Here is a 21,393-nt window from a genome sequence, read left to right as displayed (position 1 = left end):
CAGAAGACGGCGCTGGGCGGAGGGTGCACCCCTGCGAAGCCGCCGAGAGCCCTTTGGGCGGCTCCCTCGGGCAAGCTGGACAGCGGCGCGCGCGCGCGGGCGGAGGCGTGGCTTCCTCTGCAGGTGGGTTCGGATTGGACGCAGCCAGTAGAAGGGGTGGGAACCTCCTCAGAGACCGCCCAGCGATTGGCTAGAGGCTGGAGGGAGCGTGGTCTTGGGAGGCGGGGCGGGGGGACCGGCTGGGCAGAGCACGACGCTGAGGTGGTGGCGGCGGCCTTAAACAAGTGAGCGAGCGACTCTTTTAGTACCCCTCCACGGGGGACGGGAGACCGGGGAGGCAGGGGGCACCGGCGACCTCCGAAGGCCCCGAGGAGGTGTCGGAGTGGGGCGCCATTCGGTGAGTGTTGACCGAGAAAAGCGAAGTGCCCCGCCCCTCCCTTTCTTCCTGGACCGCGCCTGGCGGCGCCTCCCCCACCTCCCACCCTGCGTTCCACCCCGGACCTGAGCTCTGGGTTCCAAGTCCGGGTGTGGGACGACGACTGCGTGCCAGCCGCTCTGTTTCGCTCCCTACCTGGCCCCCGTCGGCTTGGGGAACTTGGTAACTCCCTGGTACTGCTCCCCAGCCTCACAGAGGGGAAACTGAGGCCTGGGAGGGCGGCGGGCCCCTCCTCACCAGCGTCTCCGCACAGAAGCCATGGCCGAACCCCTGAAGGAGGAAGAAGGCGAGGACGGCTCTGGGGAGCCGCCCGGGCCGGTGAAGGCGGAAGCCACCAACACCGCTGCCTGTGTAGCGGCCAAGAACCTGGCCCTGCTGAAAGCGCGCTCCTTCGATGTGACCTTTGACGTGGGGGACGAGTACGAGATCATTGAGACCATAGGCAACGGGGCCTATGGGGTGGTGTCCTCAGCGCGCCGACGTCTCACCGGTGAGCTTCCCTATCGTGAACCGCTTACAGATCTGGAAGCCGGTTCCCTAGAGAGTGAGAAACCTGCTCCATCTCAAACAGCCAGGAAAGCTGGGATCTACATTCTGGCTGAAGGCAACAAATACCGATGAAGTGTCTTCTGGGGTGCCAGGCTCTGTGTTGGGCACAGTTCTCGGGAGCTGCCATTGGTGGTTTTGCCTATTTCTTTAGAAAAAAAAAAAAAAAAAATGACAATACCAGTTAGACCAGAATGCAGATCCCATCTTTGGTTTCTAAAAGAGAAGAGTGTTCTGGAGCCAGAGACTGGCGCAAGGAATTGGTGGTGGGATGGGTGAGGTCTGAGATGGAGAGAGAGTGTAGGTAGGGAGAACGAGCACAGGTTATTTAGAGTCAAGGCTCTGCTACTGATTAGCTGCACAACTAGCTAGTTACTAGCAGGTAACTAGGTTACCATGGGGGGTTATCATGTCCAACATTGAACTACTAGTATCTGTCTCAGGACAGATGTGAAGGGGAAATCTGATAATGTATGCAAAGTGCTTAGGACAAGGCTTGGCACATAGTAGGTTCTTGTTATAGGGTAGTTGTTATTCAGTATATGGTAACTGCATTCTAGAAGGGAGATGTTGGGGGGGCCTGGGTGGCTCAGTGGGTTCAGCTCAGATCATGACCTCGCGGTTTCGTGAGCTGGAGCCCCGCACAGGGTCGTGTGCTAAAAGCCAGAGCCTGCTTCAGATCCTCTGTCCCCCTCTCTGCCTCTCCCCCACCTTTGCACACACTCTCTCAAAAATAAATAAAACACTAAAAAAAAAAAAAAAAATAGAAGGGAGATGCTGAGAGTGGCCTTTTGCCACTCTAAGGTACGTCATGGTATCTTCCTTTTCCCTGCTCCCCAGGCCAGCAGGTCGCCATTAAGAAGATCCCTAATGCTTTTGACGTGGTTACCAATGCCAAGCGGACCCTCAGGGAGCTGAAGATCCTCAAACACTTCAAGCACGACAACATCATCGCCATCAAGGACATCTTGAGGCCCACGGTGCCCTACGGGGAGTTCAAATCTGTGTAAGGAGCAGGGATGGGAGAGAAAGGCAGAGGCGGGACCTTTTCTGAAGGCCGGGGCCATGTTGCTGAAGTTTCCGAAGGGCAGCTGAAGGCAGGCTGGGAAATGTCCCGTGATTCCAGGACCAGTGTCCCTTAGGGCTTTGCCCAGGACAACCGTGATTACTCGTGAAGAGTACAGACGTTACGGTTTTATGAAATCTCGGTATGTGGGATGGGAGACGTGGGACCTTCATGAGATAACGTCACCCTTTTGTTCTCATAGCAGATATCACTGGTCAATCACAGAGCACTTTCTTAACAAAACCTGGGCAAGCCTGCGCAGTTTTCACATAGTTTTTCAAGCAGCCACACCAAACAGTGGAGACGGCCCCCAAACTAGACCTGTCGGCCAGCCCTGGTTTAGTCCAACCCTGGGAAAACTGGATCTAGACAGAAAAATGATTTAACTTCACTTGAGGTTATGGAAGAGTTGGAGAAGATCCTGACTCTTCATACCATGCCATTGGCCCCTGCAGAGTGCAAGGATGAGGCCATTACCTGTCGGCGCCGGGGGAGTAGTGAGGCTGAGGCTGGGGCTGCCGCGCCGGCGAGGCAGCCATGCCCGTCTTTCTTGCCCCCTCTAGCTACGTGGTCCTGGACCTGATGGAGAGCGACCTGCACCAGATCATCCATTCCTCCCAGCCACTCACTCTGGAGCACGTGCGCTACTTCCTGTACCAGCTGCTTCGGGGCCTCAAGTACATGCACTCGGCTCAGGTCATCCACCGCGACCTCAAGCCCTCCAACCTGTTGGTGAATGAGAATTGTGAGCTCAAGATCGGTGACTTCGGCATGGCCCGCGGCCTGTGCACCTCGCCGGCTGAGCACCAGTACTTTATGACTGAGTATGTGGCCACGCGCTGGTACCGTGCTCCTGAGCTCATGCTCTCACTGCATGAGTACACGCAGGCCATCGACCTGTGGTCTGTGGGCTGCATCTTTGGTGAGATGCTGGCCCGGCGCCAGCTCTTCCCAGGCAAAAATTATGTGCACCAACTGCAGCTGATCATGATGGTGCTGGGTACTCCATCGCCGGCCGTGATTCAGGCCGTCGGGGCCGAGAGGGTGCGGGCCTATATCCAGAGCCTGCCGCCACGTCAGCCCGTGCCCTGGGAGACAGTGTACCCGGGCGCTGACCGCCAGGCCCTCTCACTGTTGGGGCGCATGCTGCGTTTTGAGCCCAGCGCCCGCATCTCCGCAGCTGCTGCCCTTCGCCACCCCTTCCTGGCCAAGTACCACGATCCTGATGATGAGCCCGACTGCGCCCCGCCTTTTGATTTCGCCTTTGACCGTGAAGCCCTCACCCGGGAGCGCATTAAAGAGGCCATCGTGGCTGAGATTGAGGACTTCCACGCGCGACGCGAGGGCATCCGCCAGCAGATCCGCTTCCAGCCTTCCCTGCAGCCTGTGGCCAGTGAGCCTGGCTGCCCCGACGTTGAGATGCCCAGCCCCTGGGCTCCCAGCGGGGACTGTGCCATGGAGTCCCCTCCGCCAGCCCCGCCGCCGTGTCCGGGCCCGGCACCTGACACTATCGATCTGACCCTGCAGCCACCCCGGCCCGCCAGTGAACCAGCCCCTCCGAAGAAAGAGGGCGCCATCTCAGACAACACCAAGGCGGCCCTCAAAGCTGCCCTGCTCAAGTCCTTGCGGAGCCGACTCCGAGGTGCCTTGTGGAGGCAGCGGCTGGCCAGGGAGTGGGGCTGCAGAGGGGGTACTCCCAGCTTGGACAGGCCACAGACTCTTACCCTCCCCCTGCCAACTTCTCTGCAGATGGCCCCAGTGCTCCTCTGGAAGCTCCTGAGCCTCGGAAGCCGGTGACAGCCCAGGAGCGCCAGCGGGAGCGGGAGGAGAAGCGGCGGAGGCGGCAGGAGCGAGCCAAGGAGCGGGAGAAGCGGCGGCAGGAGCGGGAGCGCAAGGAGCGGGGGGCCGGGGCCTCTGGGGGTCCCTCCACTGATCCCCTGGCTGGGCTGGTGCTCAGTGACAATGATCGCAGCCTGTTGGAGCGCTGGACTCGCATGGCCCGGCCCCCAGCCCCCACACCGGCCCCGGCCCACGCCCCAGTCCCGGCCCCCACCCCAGCCCAGCCTACCAGTCCTCCGGCTGGCCCCCCACCGCAACCTGCGGGCTCCACCTCTGGCCCCCCACCGCAGCCTGCTTGCCCACCCCCTGGCCCTGCTCCCCACCCTGCCAGCCCTCCGGAGCCCGTCCCTGGCCTCCTGGCTCCCCAGTCGCTTGTGCCACCCGCTGGGCTGCCTGGCCCCGGCTCCGTAGGTGTTCTGCCTTACTTCCCATCTGGCCCTCCCCCTCCAGACCCCGGAGGGGCCCCTCAACCCTCCACCTCAGAATCGCCAGATGTCAACCTGGTGACCCAGCAGTTGTCCAAGTCACAGGTGAGAGGCGAGGCCCGGGCTGTGGGCTCTCCTGGATCTGGGCCCAGGGAAGCTGGGTCTGGGGAGTCCTTGCTGTTTGGTGGGGATGGGGGATAGGAGAGTCTTTGGTGTATCTTTATTCCATGAAAACTGAGTGGCGGATGGGGCTTATCTCTGAACTTGTTCTCTTGCTCTTAGAAGAAGCGTAATGCCAACAAGCAGGCTGTCGGGGGACAAATAAGATGCTTCCTGGGAAGAGGGCTTGGACCAAGCTGGTCCCTAATTAGCACTCGATGATTGTCAAGGATTGTCAAGGGTGGTGCTGTCATCTCCCACAGGTGTCCAGGCAGAGTCGCCGGCAGCATCAGGACGGACTTATGTAGACGTCTGTCCGCTCTTGATGGTGCCTGTGTCGTAACCTGCCATCATCCGTTGCAGGTGGAGGACCCCTTGCCCCCGGTCTTCTCGGGCACTCCGAAGGGCAGTGGGGCCGGCTATGGTGTTGGCTTTGACCTGGAGGAATTCCTAAACCAGTCTTTCGACATGGGCGTGGCTGACGGGCCACAGGATGGGTAAGATGGCAGGACCGAGCTTCTGGAATGGGCTGTGGGTAGGGTTTCCTGTTGGAGGAGGAGCTCGCCTGTGGGATGGGCAGGGAGCCAGCCTAGGCTAACAGTGCCTTTCCCCTCCACTCTCCCTGCTTCCCTTATCCCCGCAGCCAGGCAGACTCGGCCTCACTCTCGGCTTCCCTGCTTGCTGACTGGCTGGAGGGCCATGGCATGAACCCTGCCGACATTGAGTCCCTGCAGCGTGAGATCCAGATGGACTCCCCAATGCTGCTGGCTGACCTGCCTGACCTCCAGGAGCCCTGAGGCCCACGGCCTGTGCCTTGCTGCGGGGGGCAGACCCAGCTACAAGACTCACAGAAACGTCTCCAAGGGCTGGAGCCTTGGGCCCAGCAGCAGAAGCTTGGCTAGATCATTCTGCAGGTTCATCTCAGACACACTCTGCAGCCTTAAGCAGCCACCTGAGCCACCACCAAGCCATGGAAGGATCAGGAAACCTCTACTCCTTGAGCGATCCTTTTCAGTATTGTATTTTTATTATTATTATTATTATTATTATTATTATAATATTAATATTATTACACAGTCTTTTTGCCATCAAAATGAGGCCTGTGAAATATAAGGTTCCCTTTAGTGCCTAACTCTAGGTGTCTTTTTGGAGTTGAGAGCAGGGTGTCGTAAGTAGGGGAGCAAGGGGGAGCCGGGTCCCCCCACGTTTGGGGGCCGAGCAGACAACACTTGCATGCACAACAGCCAAAACCAGTTCATTCAGATCCTGAGGTTTATTGAGATCTTCGCTCCCCACCTGCTTCCAGCCCCACAGGAGGTGGTCTTCTGCCCCCTCATGTGGTCAAACCTCAACCCTGGGGTGGGTGGGGGACCTTGTGTCTATGCCTACCGTGGTTGTACCTGTTTTCGAGCGGCATGCGGTAACTGTGCTGAAATACAGTTTTGGCATTGGGCTCTGGGGGCTGGGACGGGCAGGTAGGGGAAGCTGAGTATGACAGTGAGATGGGGCTGGGGGTCCATGGTGCTCACCGCTGGGGGATGAGTCGGTGGGAGGGAAGCGGAGGACGGAGATACTCGGAACGGTGCGGGGAGTGCCGGGCTGTGGCGGCAGTGGCCACACGTGGGTAGCCTGGCGCACGCCGTGGGTATTGGTCAGGCTACGCCAGCTCCGTCTAGCACACTAGGGTGGCTCCAGACCGAGGAGCCCGCGGTGAGGAAGCTGGCTGAGGTGGAATGCGGAAGCCCACAGCCGAGGAGAGCGGTTCGGCCTTTGGGGTAGGGCAGAGGCAAGGAAGAGTCTCGCGGAGCCCAGTCAGGTCTGGGCCGGGACGGCTGCGCCTTTCGGAGGAGGCCTGGGTCAGCTCCTGGCCGCGTGGCCTGTGACGAAGGGAACAGAGGCCTGGCCTGGAGATGGACACCCTGGGGGCGACGGGATCCGCTGGGGCGAGAGCCGCGAGATCCCCTGTGAGAAGCAGGAGCTAAGAGAGCAGTAGGCAGGGGTGAGGCCAGGGCGCAGAGGGAGCACTCATGGAAACCTGGAGCAGCTAGGAGGGGGACCTCGGGGCCTGACGGGGGCCAGCCCCTCAGGCCCGGCGGATTTTCATCTCGGTGCGCTTGAGGGAGTAGTAGAAGCCCTTCCACTGGGCCCAGTTGATGCCATTAGCATAGGAGAGGTGGGAGCCGCCCAGGTAGAAGCCGTTGAGGTTGGCAAAGTGGCAGCTGCGGAACCAGAAGGCTCCCGAGGAGAGGGCTGCACAGTTCTGCACAAAGAGGTCCTGGTCCCGGTCGAAGGTGGAGAATTTCTGGCCGCTGTGGTAGGACAGGGAGTCGCCTGGCGGAGGGGAGGAGGGATGGGGCGACTGAGGCGGGGTGCAGGGCCCCGTGCTGGCAGGGACGGGGATGGCGGGGACGGGGGACGCTACGCGAGGCGTCACGTGGCAGCCTGGCGGGACGGGGCACCCTCCCTGACTCCTCTGTTGGGTAGCTGTGCTCCTGCAGTGAAGGGAAACAGCTGCTCCCCGCAGCGCTGCCTGGAGTGAGGGGACGCGGCTTCTCCCAGGGCCGAGGCCCAAGCTGGGTGGGAGCCAGCAGGGCCCTTTCGGGCCAAGCGGGGAGGGAGGGGCCCAGAAGGGGCTGGGAGCCAGCTGGGCAGTGCCAGCCCTGCCTTCTCCCCGCCTCCCCGCCCCCCCCCCCCCCACAGCCCCTTGTTAGGGCGGCAGCAGGGGGTACCTGCCCCGCCGTCCTCGAAGCCTGCCACGTAGAGGGTGTAGCCGTCCTCCTCAGCACTGACCGCGTTGGGCGAGATGGAGAATTCGGCGTACTTGGCCGAGGCCGTGTTGTTCTCAAAGTCCTCCAGGTCCACTCGCAGCTCGTACTTCTGCTTCAGCGTCAGGAGGTGCAGGTTCTGCAGCCCTGGGGGGGGTGGGGGGTGGGGGGAGGGGCAGCTGCTCAGCAAAGCTCTGGCTCAGGGCGGCCCCCAGCCCACCGGACGCCCCTGTCCCCGCCTTACCCAGCCAGTACTCCCCGTCGGCACGGCCAAAGCCCAGCTTGTAGTCATTCCAGCCCCGGAAAAAACTCACGGAGCCATTGAATCTCTTCTGGAAAACCTGGAGCACAGAGGACAGGCCTGGACGATCAAGAGTCCAGGGGGTGGGGGTCTCACGCAGGCACGGACCCTGTGGTGCTGAGGGGCTTCGTTAAAGGACCAGACTGGGACCTAACACGAGGCACACACTGGCACCAGGCCCCTCGGTGAGCAGCTCCCGAGTGCCAGGGAAGGGTTAAGAGGGGGAGTAAGTCGTTCTAGAGTTCAGGCAGCTGGCAGTGAGTTCCAGTGTGGGCTGTGTGACTTTGGGCAAATGACTTCACCTCTCTGGGCTCCAGTTCCTCTATAGAAGGTACCTTTCTCCCAGGATTATTGTGAGGATACAGGCACTAGCCTGCCTCAGGCATCTGAAATTCAGTGTTGGCGGCGCCTCACAAGCTACACCGCGGATATCGTGACCCCATTAGAGATGACAAAACCGAAGCTCCCGGAGGTGAAGCTCGGTCACACAGCCGGGGCAAGAACCTGGCCTCCGTTCCTTCCTCCCACTCACCGTCCACTTGCCGCCCCCGGTGGTCATGTCACAGAAGACAGGCACGGGCACGCTGGGGCCCGAGGGGTAGATGAGGTACACGCCGTCCTCCTGGTAGCCCTGGGCGTAGATGTCATCGCAGTCCAGGGGCTGCTGAAGGCAAAACTTCTCCAGAGCTGGGGGCAGGGGCGGGGAGGGTGAGGAGAGGAGACCAAGGCATACCCGGCACCCCGCAGCTTGCCCCCGTTCCTAGGGGCACAAGCAATCACGGCATTTCTTCCAGGGTGGGGCAGGGGGGATGCTCAAAGATCACCTCCACCTGCCCCGTGCTGTAGAGGAGGGGATGGCATCCCGGCTCCCAGAAATGACGGCTCAGAGTACTCTCTCCTTGCCCAGCCTGCTGGCCGGGCTGCTTACCGTCTCCCCGGATCCCAGAGGCCTGGGGGGCGCAGGGGGGCGTGGAGAGAAGCAGCAGCAGCGGCAGGGCCAGGAGGGCCTGGGACAGGACGACAGGGTCACCTCACCACAGCCCCCACCCCCACCCCCCGCAACCAGCCCCAGAGCTCCTTGCGTTCTCTGCACCGGTCCCTCAAGCAGACCACCCCCTGCCAGGAGCCCCTTGCCTTCCCGCTCTGGCCCCTCTTTCCCCGCCAGAGGAACACCACGCTCTGGGGCAGGCCCGGGGCCTCACAGCTTAAGAGTCTCCCCTGGATCACAGAGGAATGTCCTGTGCCTTCATAGCCCCCTCTCTGGTAAGGGCCCTCTTCCCCCAAGGGGGCTCAGGCCCCCGGTGCCGTGAGTCCCCTGCCCCGGGCCCGGTACCTTCATGCTGCCAGTTCAGCTCGGAGCGGCTGGGTGTCTGCTGCCCCAGACTGCGCCCCAGACTGCACCCGCCCAGAGTTATGTGCTGGGCCCTGGCCAGCCGCCCTGGCCCCGCCCCCTGTAGCTGCAGAGCCCCCCTCACCCCTCCCCGGCTCTGAACCAGCATCTGCTTTCATGGTCAGGGGGGCCAGGGGATGTGGGGCCCGGGCCAGGGGACCACCTGCGTCTCATTAGGCCTGTCAGGGGTAGATTACTGGGGAGTTCACTCCCTGCTGAGTCACCCCGCTCCCTGGAGCCCCTCTACCACCCACCCCCTGGATCTGGTACCCCCAGCCCATCCCCTGCTTCCCAATGTCCCCCCCCCCCCCAACACACACCCCCCCCCAGATGTCTGTTTATTTTCTTCCCCGGCCTGTGTTTCATCAGCCTTTGGGGGAAGGCTAAGGAGTGGTGGGGTGGGTGTGGGCATGCCTGGGTTCTGGGGAGGGGAGGCCCGTTATGGGGGAGCAGAGGGCTGGGGAGGCAGCTTAGGAGCTCCTGATGTGGGAGCCTGTCTGGGGCTGGAGGGGGATAGGGGCAGCGGGGGCCAGGCCGTCTCCTGGCAGGGCTGGGACATTTCTGAGCCATGAGCACAGCCTGCAGGCGTCCAACTGCTGTCTGCCCCAGCTCAAGCCAGGGCCCCTCTCCAGCCCCCTCCCAGCCCCCCTTGCTCTGGCCCCTCAGGCCCCCTCCTTTCCCCTCCCACAGTGTTCCCCGGGGATCTGTCTGGCTCCTGCACTGAGCGCACTGAGCGAGGGGCCTCTTGTTCTCTTCACCTCACCCCACCCCCCTTCCTTCTCCCAAACCTTTTACCTCAGCCCCCATCCCACCTCAGCCTCCCCACTAGACCCCTCTTAAGTAGTGTCTCATTTTCTCAGCCCTGAAAGCCTGCCTCTTGCCTCCTCGCCCCCATTGAGCCCAGGTGTCCTCCTGTCCGCCTCCCAAGCATTCCTGGGGCCCACCTGCTCCTTTCTCCATTTAGGTTCCAGGCGTCCTTCGAGCCCTCCCAGGTGCTCGTCACCCCCAGCCTCTTCATGGATGCCCCTGCTTCCGTTCCCTCCCCTTCCTTCCATCCTCTGCAGGCTGCCAGCACAATCTTTCTGGAGGGCTGCTTTGTCATCACCTGCTTAAAGCCTCTGGTGGTTCCCTATCGCCTCAGGGCTGAGACTGTTGCTCACCTTGGACTTGAGAGGAATTTTAAGTCCCGGCTTAGGCTTACCTTAAGGACCTCATCCCCTGACTGCCTGTGACTCCTCAAGTACAATCTGGCCACACCAGATTTCTCGCCGTGGAGCTCCCTCCTCCCCCGCCTTTGCCCACTCAGTTGTTCCTTGAGGGGCCCACCCGGTAGAGTCTTCTCTACCAGGTCATGGGTGCAAACGGGCCAGGTCAGTGTCATTCCTGCACGCTTTGCACACATCACAGACTGGCGTGTGTGTTCGGTCACAGATCAAATATCTTTTGAGCACCCACTTTGTGCTGGCTGTTGGGGACACAGTTTCCGCCCTTAAGGAGTGGCAAACACCGGCATTAGCTCATTGCAGATGTTAACGTGGTTATACAGGAGCCTCTGTGGAATGGATGAACAAATGAGGTATCCAGAGGCACAGAGTAAGAAAGGGCTCTGGCCCAGGTCCCCTCTCCTAAGTCAGTAAGCCCCTTGGATGAGCCCAGTTGGCTTCCTTGACTTCGGCTGTGTAATTGCTGGTAAGAGTTGTCTCTCCCCCTAGCTGTGTCGTGCCCTGGAGCCAGGTTGCCAGCTTTCAGATCCCGGCTGTGCCACCTGTTAGCTGGGAGACCTTGGACAAGTGCTCTCTGCTTCAGTTTCCCCCCTTGTAAAATGAGGATAGTAATAGTATCTCCTTCCCAGGGCTGTGCTAAGAAGTAATCTATAACAAGTGCCTATATACCATATGCCACGATACCCACGATGCGTGACTCTACCTACAATCGGTAAGTAAGAAATTTTAGTTATCGGGGCGCCTGGGTGGCTCAGTCGGTTGAGCGTCCGACTTCAGCTCAGGTCACTGTCTCGCGGTCCGTGAGTTCCAGCCCCGCGTCGGGCTCTGGGCTGATGGCTCGGAGCCTGGAGCCTGCTTCCGATTCTGTGTCTTCCTCTCTCTCTGCCCCTCCCCCGTTCATGCTCTGTCTCTCTCTGTCTCAAAAATGAATAAATGTTAAAAAAAAAAAAAATTAAAAAAAAATAAATAAATAAAAATAAAAAAAAAAAAAAAGAAATTTTAGTTATCGTTAACGTCACGATTGTGATCTCAGGTGAACGGTGTGCCTTCCATGTGATTTTTATCCTTGCCTGTGGAAGAGATAGTTGCCTGCCTCTCCACATCCTCCATCGTTCCCTCAGTCCTTTGGAAAGGCAGGGAGCTACTCCGTCTTCCTGCCGTTTGCCCTGTTGCCGGGCACGATGGCTGGAGCTCCAGCCACCTCTTTGGCCAGTGAGGATGAGGCCCCGTCAAGGGATGGCAGAAGGTGGGTGTGTCTGGCTGGCTCATTCGGTAGAGCATCCAACTCTTGACCTCGGGGTTGTGAGTTTGAGCTCCACGTTGGGTGTCGAGAGCACTCAAAAAAGAAAAAAAAAAAAAAGAAGAAGAAAAAAGAAAGAGAGAGAGATGATGGAGCATGATCAGGGAGGAGCTGGGTCCCTCAGGACTTCGTGGAGTGGGTCCAAGGCCAAGCTCTGGACTGCCCTTCCCTAAGCCTCATTTACGTGCAAGAGAAAGAAACTTTTATCTAGCTTAAGCCTCCGTTGTTTTTCTCCTGTTACACACAGCTGCATCTAATCCTAATACATCTCTCCTTTCAGCAAATGCCAGCTAATTTTAGCACAGGCTACAAATAGGAAAATCATGAAAAATCAGTCATCAAAACAAATAATAAAATATGTAGTAGAATACAACTAATAAAAAAACGTAGGCAGAAAAAATTAAGCAGGGAGGCATCAGTCATATTTTGCCTTTTTTTTTTTTTTTTTTTTTTTTTTAACTTCACAAGAACGTACGTAGGTGTGGCAAAGCAGGCACTCTGTTCACTGGATGTGGTCGGGAATTCGTTGAACCTTCCAGAGAAAGAGGCTTGGTACATACCAAGAGTCAGGAACACCTCTCTGAAGCTGCCGTCTGAAGGAAATACTCTGACATTTGACAAGGCGCGTGTACTGGTCAGTGGGCATATTCGTGGGCCGCCCACCGTGGGAACCTTCTTCCCGTGTTTGGGGGATCCCCCCACCGCCCACCTGGAATACCTGTGCTTGCTCTCCCAGCCTTCCTTGCGGTTCTGTTGAGGGCACCTGACCTCGGTTCAGGCAACCAAAAGCATTGCCCTGGGCTTTGTTTAGGGAGAGCTTGGTTTAAGAAGCAAGAGATTGAAGAATTCACTCTTGGGGCGGTAGTGACCCCCGAGGCATCTGACTTCTGGTCCTCTGGCTGGTTGTTGGTGGCTTTGCAAGCACGGTGCTGAGTCACATAGGCTCTGGCTCAGGCTGCAAAGCCCTGAGCTTGGTTCTCAGCACCTCTTGGCAATTGGTTTTCTGTGCCCACGATCTGCTTGCAAAAGACCCCTTCTCGTGAGTGAAGATGTTTACATTAGGGCTTTTTCACGGCCAGCTGCAGACGCCAACCCTGACCAACTTTGTTGGAAGGCTTTCGGGGCCTTGGAATTGTGGAGAACTAGCAAGACTGGGGACCAGTGGTTGCTCAGGCTGCTCCAAGGTCCTCAGTGGTGGTCTTGTAGTGGGGACAGTCTGTCAGGGTGGTGCTGCTCCCTGGACAGGCCGGGTCTCGGTCAGCCTGCGAGCCAGGAGGTGGAGAGCACCCGTCCCACTGGCCTTGCTTCGGTCGCTTGCCTACCCACTTGGCATTTGCCCCTCCACCTCCTCATCACTGGGTTCCCGTGGCCCCTGGCTTCTGGCTGGTTTCGGCCAGGGGGAGGCACCAACAGGAGGTGGAAGAAGAGGGAGGTTGGGGTGTTTGTCCCTGGCTCCCACCCTGCCTAGGACTGTGGTTTCAGCAATGGCTGTGCCCGCCTCCCCACCTCCAATTATAGCTCTTGCCGTAACCCCCTTCACTGGCCCTGATAACTCCATATCTTCCCCTTACCCCTGCCGCCTGGGATGCTAAGGCCCCCACCACTGCTAGTCCCAGGGTGGCTTCCTTAATGCCCACGCCCAAGTAAGTAGTCCATTAAATTCCCTTACAAACAAAAGCTGAGGCTGCCTTTGTTTCTTGCCAGGACCCTGACCGACACCAGGGCTTTCTTAGGTTTTGTTCTAAAAGCCCAGCTCCCGTGGACTGTCTTAGACAACAGCCAAAGACAAGACCCCCGCACTGTCTGTGGGTGCCGGGCATCGTGTCTCCATAGGACTTTCCTAACTGCTCCTCGGCTCATCACCCGGCCTTCAGCCTGAACCGGGAGAGGGCTGAGGAGGGGAGTTTTTGAAGGGAACTCCTAGGAGCAGAGGGCACTCAAGGAGGGGAGAGGGTGTGTCCCCCAACTCGGGCCATGCGAGGGGGCTCCAAGAAGGGTGAGGCTGCCTGTAGGAGAGACCCTGGCTGAGCGGCTGCAAAGGGCCGCTACTGCAGCAGGGGGAGGGGCTGTTGAGAAGAGGGCTGGGGCCCTCAGGGTCACTGGCAGGACAAGGATGTAGTGTCCCTTGAGCACCTCTAGGACACATCAGGCATCCTTTAATCCCTACATAGGCAGCTGTGGACAGACATGACTTTCAGCCCTCCTGGAGCTAGAGGGGGAAGAAATGACAATGTGAAATGATGAGCATAGTGAAAAAGAAAGCAGAGGAGGGGTGGGAAGGAAGGCCATGGTGAGAAGGGGTGACGGCTGACTCGGGGTCCCAGGTCCGCCGTCGCTTTTGTGGTGGGGGACGCTTCCCTCCCCGTATTTTCCCTCTTTGTCAAGGGGGCAATGAGGAAGCACTTGGTGCCTCTCCCCGCTTTTCTTGGTAGTTTGGGGCAAGTTCAGTTGATGGAGCTCAGAGGGTGGCCAAGAGTAAAGCAGGTTGGAGATGCGGAGGGAATCGAATGCCAGGCCAAGTCACTCGAAGCGGACCCTGAGGCCTTTGGAACTGGGGTGTGTTGAGGCATGATCTTGCGTCTCCTGTTTGCCCCCTGGGATTTATGTAACCCGGGGGCTTGATTTTATTTTGGTGGGAGAGAGGTGTGCATGCTGCCTACCAGGGAAAACATACAGGTGATAGGTTGGTCTTCCTTTCTTAAAATAAAGGAGGGGCACCTGGGTGGCTCAGTCGGTTAAGTGTCCGACTTCGACTCAGGTCGTGATCTCATGGTTCGTGAGTTCAAGCCCCACGTCAGGCTCTGTGCTGACAGCTCAGAGTCTGGAGCCTGCTTCAGATTCTGTGTCTCCTCCTCTCTCTGCCCCTCCCCTGCTCTGCTCGCTCTCTCTGCCTCTCAGTAATAAATAAACGTTAAAATTTTTTTTTTAAATAAAATAAAATAAAATAAAGGAATGCATAGGCATAGTTGGGAAAAAGGTGTGCTGAAAGGCCCTTCCTTGAAAAACAGCATTCCCACCCTGGTGTTTGAGTCCTTCTGGTGGGTCTTTTCCGTTTCATTGTGTGGCCACTTGGGGGCCCTTCCACACTGGAGGCTGTGTCCTCATTCTGAGAATGTTCGGCTCTGTTGCCTGTTCTCCATTTTCTCTGTTCTCTCTCTTTTTAACTTTAAAAATGTTATTCTTAAGTAATCTCTGCACCCAGTGTAGGGCTCAAACTCATGACCCCAGGATCAAGAGTCTCACGCTTCACCGACTGAGTCAGCCAGGCACCCCTCTGTTCTCTTTCTTATAATTTTACTAGTTAGATGCTGGACCTCCCAAATCAATCCTGTATTTGTTCTTATCTTTTGTCTGACATTTTTCATCTCTGTGTTTTTAATTCTAATTTCTGGAGCACACCCTTAATGTCCAACATTCCTATTGACTACAATATTAGCTTTTCATGTTATTTTTACTTTCCAGGTCCCTCTTGTTTTAAGGCTTTATTTGGGGTATAATTTACATATCATAAAATCTACCCGCTCCTTTAAAAAATATAGTCTTTATTTTATTTTAGTTATTTTTTTTAAGAGGGGGGTGCAAGTGAGCAAGGGAGCAGAGAGAGAGAGAGAATCCTGTGAGGGGCAGACAGAGAGAGAGAGAGAAGGAGAGAGAGAGTGGGGCTCACCCAAAGCAGGGCTTGTGTTTTACCCAGAGTGGGGCTCGTGCTTACCCAATGTTGGACTTGAACTTGTGTGAGATCATGACCTGAGCCAAAGTCAGATGCTTAATGACTGAGCCACCGAGGTGCCCCAGTAGTCTTTATTTTTTAGAAGACTTTTACGTTCACGGCAAAACTGAGAGGAAGGTACCGAGGTTTCCTATGTAGCCCCTGCCCCCACACATGCACGATCAGCGTCCCCTAGCAGAGTGGGACATTTGTTACAGTGGGTGAACCTTCACTGACACATCATCGTCACCACAAGTCCATAGTTCACACAGGGCTCCCTCTCGGTGTCGTACATTCTATGGGTTTGGATGGATGTATAACCACATCCCACCACTAAGCATCATATAGAATAGTTTACTGCCCTAAGGACCCTCTGTGATCCACAGATTCGTCCCTGTACCCCCCGGCAACCGCGGATATTTCTACCGTCTCCATAGCTTTGACTTTTTCATAGTATCACGTAATTGGGATCATACAGTACGTAGCCTTCTCAGAGGAACCTCTGACTTAGTGATGCACATTTAAGGTTCTTTGCTGCCTCTCGTGGCTTGGTAGCTCGTTTCTTTGTAGTGCTGAATAATATTCCGTTGTCTGATGGACCACAGTGTACCCACTCACCTACAGAAGGACACCTCGGCTGCTTCCAGGTGTCGGCAGTGGTGAACGAAGCTGCTATGTTTGGGTGAATAGCAAGGAGTGTGGTCGCTGGGTCATATGATAAAGAGTACGTACGTTTAGCAACGTAAGAAACGGCTGAACTGTCTTCCCCAGTGGCTGCACCCCTTTGCACTCCCACCAGCAATGATTGAGAGTTCCTGTCGTGCCACATCCTTGCCAGCATTTGGTGTTGTCGGTATTTTGGCTTTTGTGGTTTTGTTGTCTTAATTTGCAATTCCCTGACGACATGTGATGTGGGGCCCCTTTCCACATGCTTACTTGCCATGTGCATGTCTTTTAAAAAACTTTTATTGTATTTTACTTTTCGAGAGCGACAGGGTGCAAGTGACTGAGGGAGGAGAGAGAGGGAGAGAACCTCACGAGGGACAGAGAAGCATGCTCACCCAAAGCGGGGCCCAAACTCACGAGATACGGAACTTGAACTCATGAACTGTGAGGTCGTGGCCTGAGCCGGTCAGATGCTCAACCAGCTGAGTCACCCAGCCACCCCATCTGCATGTGTTCTTTGGTGAGGCATCTCTTCAGATCTTTTGCCCGTTTTTAAATCAGGTTGTTTTCGTGCTGTTGAGTCAATTGCTCCTTTTTAACGCATGCAGTGTTTTTGGTTTTGCTTTGTTTTGTTGTGTTTTATTAATGTGCATCTTCTCTTCTTTGGAGATATCAATCACAACTGTGAGGTTTTCTTCCGTTTCCTGAGTTATCTCTACTTCCTCCATTCTTTAAATGTTTACTTATTTTGAAGGAGAGTGTGCGTGTGAGCTGGAGAGAGGGGCAGAGAGAGAGGGAGAGAGAATCTTAAGTAGGCTCCATGCTCAGTGCAGAGTCTGGTGTGGGGCTCGATCCCATGGCCGCGAGATCATGACCCACGCCAAAATCAAGAGTCAGACGTTCCACCGACTGAGTCACCCAGGTGCCCCTCCTCCATTTTGCTTATTTGACTTGGTGGCCGTCTCGTGTGTTTGAGGCTTTCTTCAAACACCTGCTGCTGATTTGTTCAAATTTGGGAGAAGGCTCTGGAACCTGTTAGGAAGCTCTGTGGACCCAGGTGGGGCTGGGCCTCGCTGTGGGTGACGGGTCAGAAGGTGTATCCTCCGTAGAACAGGAAACCTCACTATAGTAGCACAACCAGTTGGAGGTATTTTGTTTCTGTTTTTCCACAAGAAAGAAACAAACTACAGAAATGGACAGAGCAGGGCTACTTGAGAAGCTGTAACTTTTTGCATTTCCTTCCTGTATTTTCGGTGGATTTTGGAAGGAAGAGGAAACGAATGTGAGAGATAAATCCACCAGATTTAACCCCCCCCCCCCCCCCCGGACTATTTGCGTATTTCGTTTGATTTTAAAGCATTTCTTGCTGTTGGCACAACGTTCTGCCTCCTATCAATGAAGAAGCTGATGCTCAAAGAGGTGGCGGCACCGGGGCTCGAACCTGAAGCCCGTTCTTTTCCCATGTTTCTGGGAGCCCCAAGAGACTTGTGATCCCATGGGACAGGAGGACATTAGGTACGTGGGACACGTGTGGGAGCAGGCCAGGCCACATTCAGTGAGGCCGTGGTTAGAGGGAGATCCAAGTATGGAGGAAGACAGAGACTCCCAGCCCATGGAGGGTGAGGAAGGCTTCTTAGGGCCCCAGGCGGCTGGCATGACACAGGCCCTTGCGGGTACACACAGCACTCTCTGTGGTGCCTGCCCCACAGTGCCTGGTCAGCCAGGTCCTGGCTTCTGTCGCTTTGTTTCCCGTACCTGCCTGCCCGTCAGCTCCCTGAGGACGGGAGCTGGCCCTGAGCCTGTCCCCTGGCACCTGGCAAACACCGGAGAGCCACCTTGAGGTGCTGATGGGCAGGGTGGGGGCAGCTTTCCCTCCAGATGCTAACACCTGCTAAAGGAAAGAAGTCTGGGTTCTGGGGTCCCGAGAAGGAAGGAGCAGAGCCATGGAGGGGTTTCCGGGAGGGGATGGGGAGTCCAAGGGCCTGGCGGAGGGAAGGGTGAGAAAGGGAGAGCTGGTGTTGGGGGTCAGCTCATAGCACAGGAGGGCTGTAAGCCTGGAGCAAAAGTGACGTCGCTTTGTAAACTGTGAAGTGCCCTCCGTATTCAAGAGCCTTCTTCCTGAAGATCGTTTGGTAAAAACAATAGAATTGGGTGCCTGGGTGGCTCAGTTGGTCAAGTGTCTGACTTCGGCTCAGGTCATGCTCTCACGGTTCTTGAGTTCAAGCCCCGCGCGGGGCTCTGTGCTGACAGCTCGGAGCCTGGAGCCTGCTTCGGATCCTGTGTCTCCCTCTCTCTCTGCCCTTTCCCTGATCACGTCATATCTCTCTCTCTCAAAAATAAATAAACATTAAAAAAACTTATAAATGAATTGGGAAATGGTTCTTCCTCCTTCCATTTTCCTGGGAGATATTGTATAAAATTCATGTTACTTATTCTTTAAAAGTTTGGTAGAATTCTCCAGTGAAACCCCTTGCTCCTGGAGATATTTTCCTTCCTGAAAACATACTGTGTCACTTTCTTCTGCCTCCATGGCTTTTGAAGAGAAATTTGCTGTCATTTGAATTGTTTTCTCCTGTAGATATGTGTTGTTTTTCTCTGGCTGCTTTAAATATTTTTTTCTTCTCTTCAGTTTTCAGAAGTTTAATTATGAACTGTCTTGCCTAGAATTTGGGGGGGTTTGTCCTGTTTGGGATTTGCTCATCTTCTTTAATCTGTAGGTTTATGCCTCTTGTCAAATTTGGGAGGTTTTCAGCCATTATTTCTTTGAGTACCTTTTCTGCCCCTCCCTCCTCCTCTCCTAGGACTCCTATGACATAAATGTTAGATCTTTTGTTACAGTTACATGGGTCCCTGACTCTTAAATTTTTTTTTCCCATCTTTTTTTTCTGTGAGTTGTCACTGGTCTGCCTTTGTCCCATCCATTCTGCTGCTGAGCCCACCCACTGAGCTTTATGTTTCTGTTATTGTATTTTTCAGGTCTAAGATTTCCATCTGATTCTTCTTTACAGTTTTTATCTTTTTTGGTGAGGCTTTCTCACCGAAGTGAGAAAAGTGAGGTTTTCATTTGTTTCAAGTGTGTTTGTAATTGCTTGTTGAAGCATTTTATCATGGCTGCTTTAAAATCATTTCAGGTAGTGGGGTGCCTGGGTGGCTCACTTGGTTAGGCGTCCAACTTTCGGCTCAGATCGTGATTTCAAGGTTTGTGAGTTCAAGCACTGAGTCGGGCTCTGTGCTCACAGCTCAGAGCCTGGAGCCTGCTTCTGATTCTGGGTCTCTGTCTCTCTCTGCCCCTCCCCTGCTCATGCTCTCTCTGTCTCTCAAAAATAAGCATTAAAACTTTTTTAGGGGTGCCTGGGTGGCTCAGTCAGTTAAGCGTCCGACCTCAGCTCAGGTCATGATCTCGCGTTTCGTGAGTTTGAGCCCCGCGTCGGGCTCTGTGCTGACAGCTCAGAGCCTGGAGCCTGCTTCGGATTCTGTGTCTCCCTCTCTCTGCTCCTCCCTGACTCACACTCTGTCTCTCTCACAAATAAACATTAAAAAAAAATTTTTTTTTAATCTTCTCAGGTAGTTCTAACATCTCTGTCAGCCTCTATTGATTGGTCTTTTCATTCATTGTGAGATCTTCCTGATTCTTGGTATTGAGACAGAGAAACTGGAGGGACCCCATGAAGAAAAGCTAATTTTTTCTTTCCCCTTTTTCCTGCCCCTGTTCTCGCTATGACCTGCACCCCCACCTTACATATGCCTTGTAGAGCAGATAATGTATGTTCTCCTTGTGAGGGTCAGGGAGTTCATGATTTCTCCGGAGTCTCTCAGCACAATAGATAACATCAAAGGAGTGACCAAGTGACCTTTGTTCCTGGTTTGCTGAGAGGACACGTGCACCTCCGTCTTCAGTAAAAAGATTCCCTCTTCTTTCTGAGTCTCCCAGACACCCTGTCTGTCTCTGCACTCCCTCTACAACTTTAACAGGCTGTGTTCTCATTTCCTCTTGGTCCACGGTTGATTTCTGTGCCGTGCGAAGCCAATGACCCTCTTGGCCGGTCTGGTGGGACCCCTCTGGGTCTGCAGACCACGCGTCAGTGTGATCAGTGATTTTCAAACAAAACCTGGAAAATGTCTAATTATGTTGTGAGACACCGCGTCCTATTTAAACCTATCTGAGGGGCGCCTGGGTGGCGCAGTCGGTTAAGCGTCCGACTTCAGCCAGGTCACGATCTCGCGGTCTGTGAGTTCGAGCCCCGCATCAGGCTCTGGGCTGATGGCTCGGAGCCTGGAGCCTGTTTCCGATTCTGTGTCTCCCTCTCTCTCTGCCCCTCCCCCGTTCATGCTCAGTTTCTCTCTGTCCCAAAAATAAATAAAAAACGTTGAAAAAAAAAAAATTTAAAAAAAATAAACCTATCTGAGCTGGCTTTCTCTGGCTCCCCTCTGGCAGGGAGAAAGGGGCACTGCCTCAGTATGCCCGGTGAGGGAGAAGTCCAGGTTTCTCGTTCTGCCTCATTGACAATGCCAGCAGGGGCTCCCTGTGACTGCTGGGCGGATCAGAGTTTTGGCTCCCCATGTGGCCTCTGTTAACACTTCATGGTCAGGGAAAGCACTTGTTTCCGGCTGGGAGGAAAGTCAAACCTCTCCACTTGGCCTTCTCTTGACAACAGCCAGGATGTCTGGTCTTTCCACCCAGTCTCCACTGGTATGAGTGGGGGTGGGGCTGCATCTTTTCTGTGTTTCTGGCTGAAGTATTATTATCTAAAAGTTTCCTGACTTCAAAATAAAATAAAATAATAAAATAAAATTGTAAAAAAGGAAAGGAAGAAAGGAAAAAAGGAAAGGAAAGGAAAGAAAAGAAAAAACGAAAGGAAAGGAAAAAGAAAAGGAAAAAGGAAAGGAAAGAAAAAAGAAAAAAGAAAGCTTCCTGACTTGCCAGGCTGTCCCTTTCCTGGGGTTTTGGCTAGAGAAACAGGCTTTTGTTGTTGTCGTTGTTCTTGTTTTTGTCTGTGCCCACTGGCATTTCCAGAATGCTTGCTCTGCCAGCCCCCAGTCTGCGACAGTGAGACAAAAGGAAAACCCAGGGCATGCACCTCTGTGTCATTCCTTGGGTTCTGAGGTTCCCGACCCATTTGCTTTCTTTTCTCTTTCCGTGTCTCTTTCTTATATTGTCAAAAAGGAACCAGGGGCACCTGGGTGGCTCAGTCATTTGAGCAACCGACTCTGGATTTCAGCTCAGGTCATTGTGAGAAATAAGGCCACTGACCCAATCAGAGGAGGGACGCAGACACTCGAGCGCAGTGAAGCAAGGCTTTAATCAGGTTCTTGCAAGAGCAGGTGTCTCATGGACAGGCACACTTGGGGCAGTTACCGCAGGCAATTTATCTCCTAGCGTGCAAGGCCCTCCCCTGACTCCTCATTGGCTGAGCACTACAGAGGTGAGTCCCTCCCCTGGTTCCTCATTGGCTGAGCACTACAGAGCTTACAGCCTTCAGTTCTTTGGTGCATGCTCCTTGCAAAGCCCGCAAAAATAAGCCTGTGAAATGGAGAGGAGAAGAAGAACCAGGAAGTGAAGTGTCTAAG

At 55.2% G+C, this 21,393-nt stretch overlaps 2 protein-coding genes across 5 annotated transcripts; one reads left to right on the top strand and one right to left on the bottom strand.

Annotated features, from left to right (window-relative positions):
• Positions 1-5: 5 nt before the first annotated feature.
• Positions 6-5,603, top strand: MAPK7 (mitogen-activated protein kinase 7). Of its 4 annotated transcripts, none has more exons than XM_058705391.1 (7): positions 6-123; positions 690-926; positions 1,823-1,988; positions 2,612-3,690; positions 3,798-4,417; positions 4,835-4,968; positions 5,115-5,603. In XM_058705391.1, exons 2-7 carry the CDS (start codon positions 695-697, stop codon positions 5,266-5,268), a joined length of 2,385 nt encoding a protein of 794 aa, XP_058561374.1. In that variant the 5' UTR covers positions 6-123; positions 690-694; the 3' UTR covers positions 5,269-5,603. The 4 variants fall into 4 exon arrangements, with proteins under 4 accessions (XP_058561374.1, XP_058561373.1, XP_058561371.1 ...); XM_058705390.1 differs by lacking the exon at positions 6-123 and adding an exon at positions 204-284; XM_058705388.1 differs by lacking the exon at positions 6-123 and adding an exon at positions 214-397 and having other exon boundaries at positions 693-926.
• Positions 5,604-5,725: 122 nt separating this feature from the next.
• On the bottom strand, positions 5,726-8,980 carry MFAP4 (microfibril associated protein 4). The gene is made up of 6 exons (XM_058705396.1): positions 8,871-8,980; positions 8,466-8,544; positions 8,070-8,224; positions 7,481-7,577; positions 7,201-7,383; positions 5,726-6,802 (listed from the first exon to the last, which is right to left on the bottom strand). Exons 1-6 carry the CDS (start codon positions 8,874-8,876, stop codon positions 6,555-6,557), a joined length of 768 nt encoding a protein of 255 aa, XP_058561379.1. The 5' UTR covers positions 8,877-8,980; the 3' UTR covers positions 5,726-6,554.
• Positions 8,981-21,393: the final 12,413 nt, after the last annotated feature.

This window comes from Neofelis nebulosa, chromosome 16 (genome assembly GCF_028018385.1).
Source record: "Neofelis nebulosa isolate mNeoNeb1 chromosome 16, mNeoNeb1.pri, whole genome shotgun sequence".
Classification (NCBI taxonomy): domain Eukaryota; kingdom Metazoa; phylum Chordata; class Mammalia; order Carnivora; family Felidae; genus Neofelis; species Neofelis nebulosa.
The sequence above is the reverse complement of the archived record's forward strand: the minus strand, read 5'-3'. Positions and strand labels throughout refer to the sequence as shown.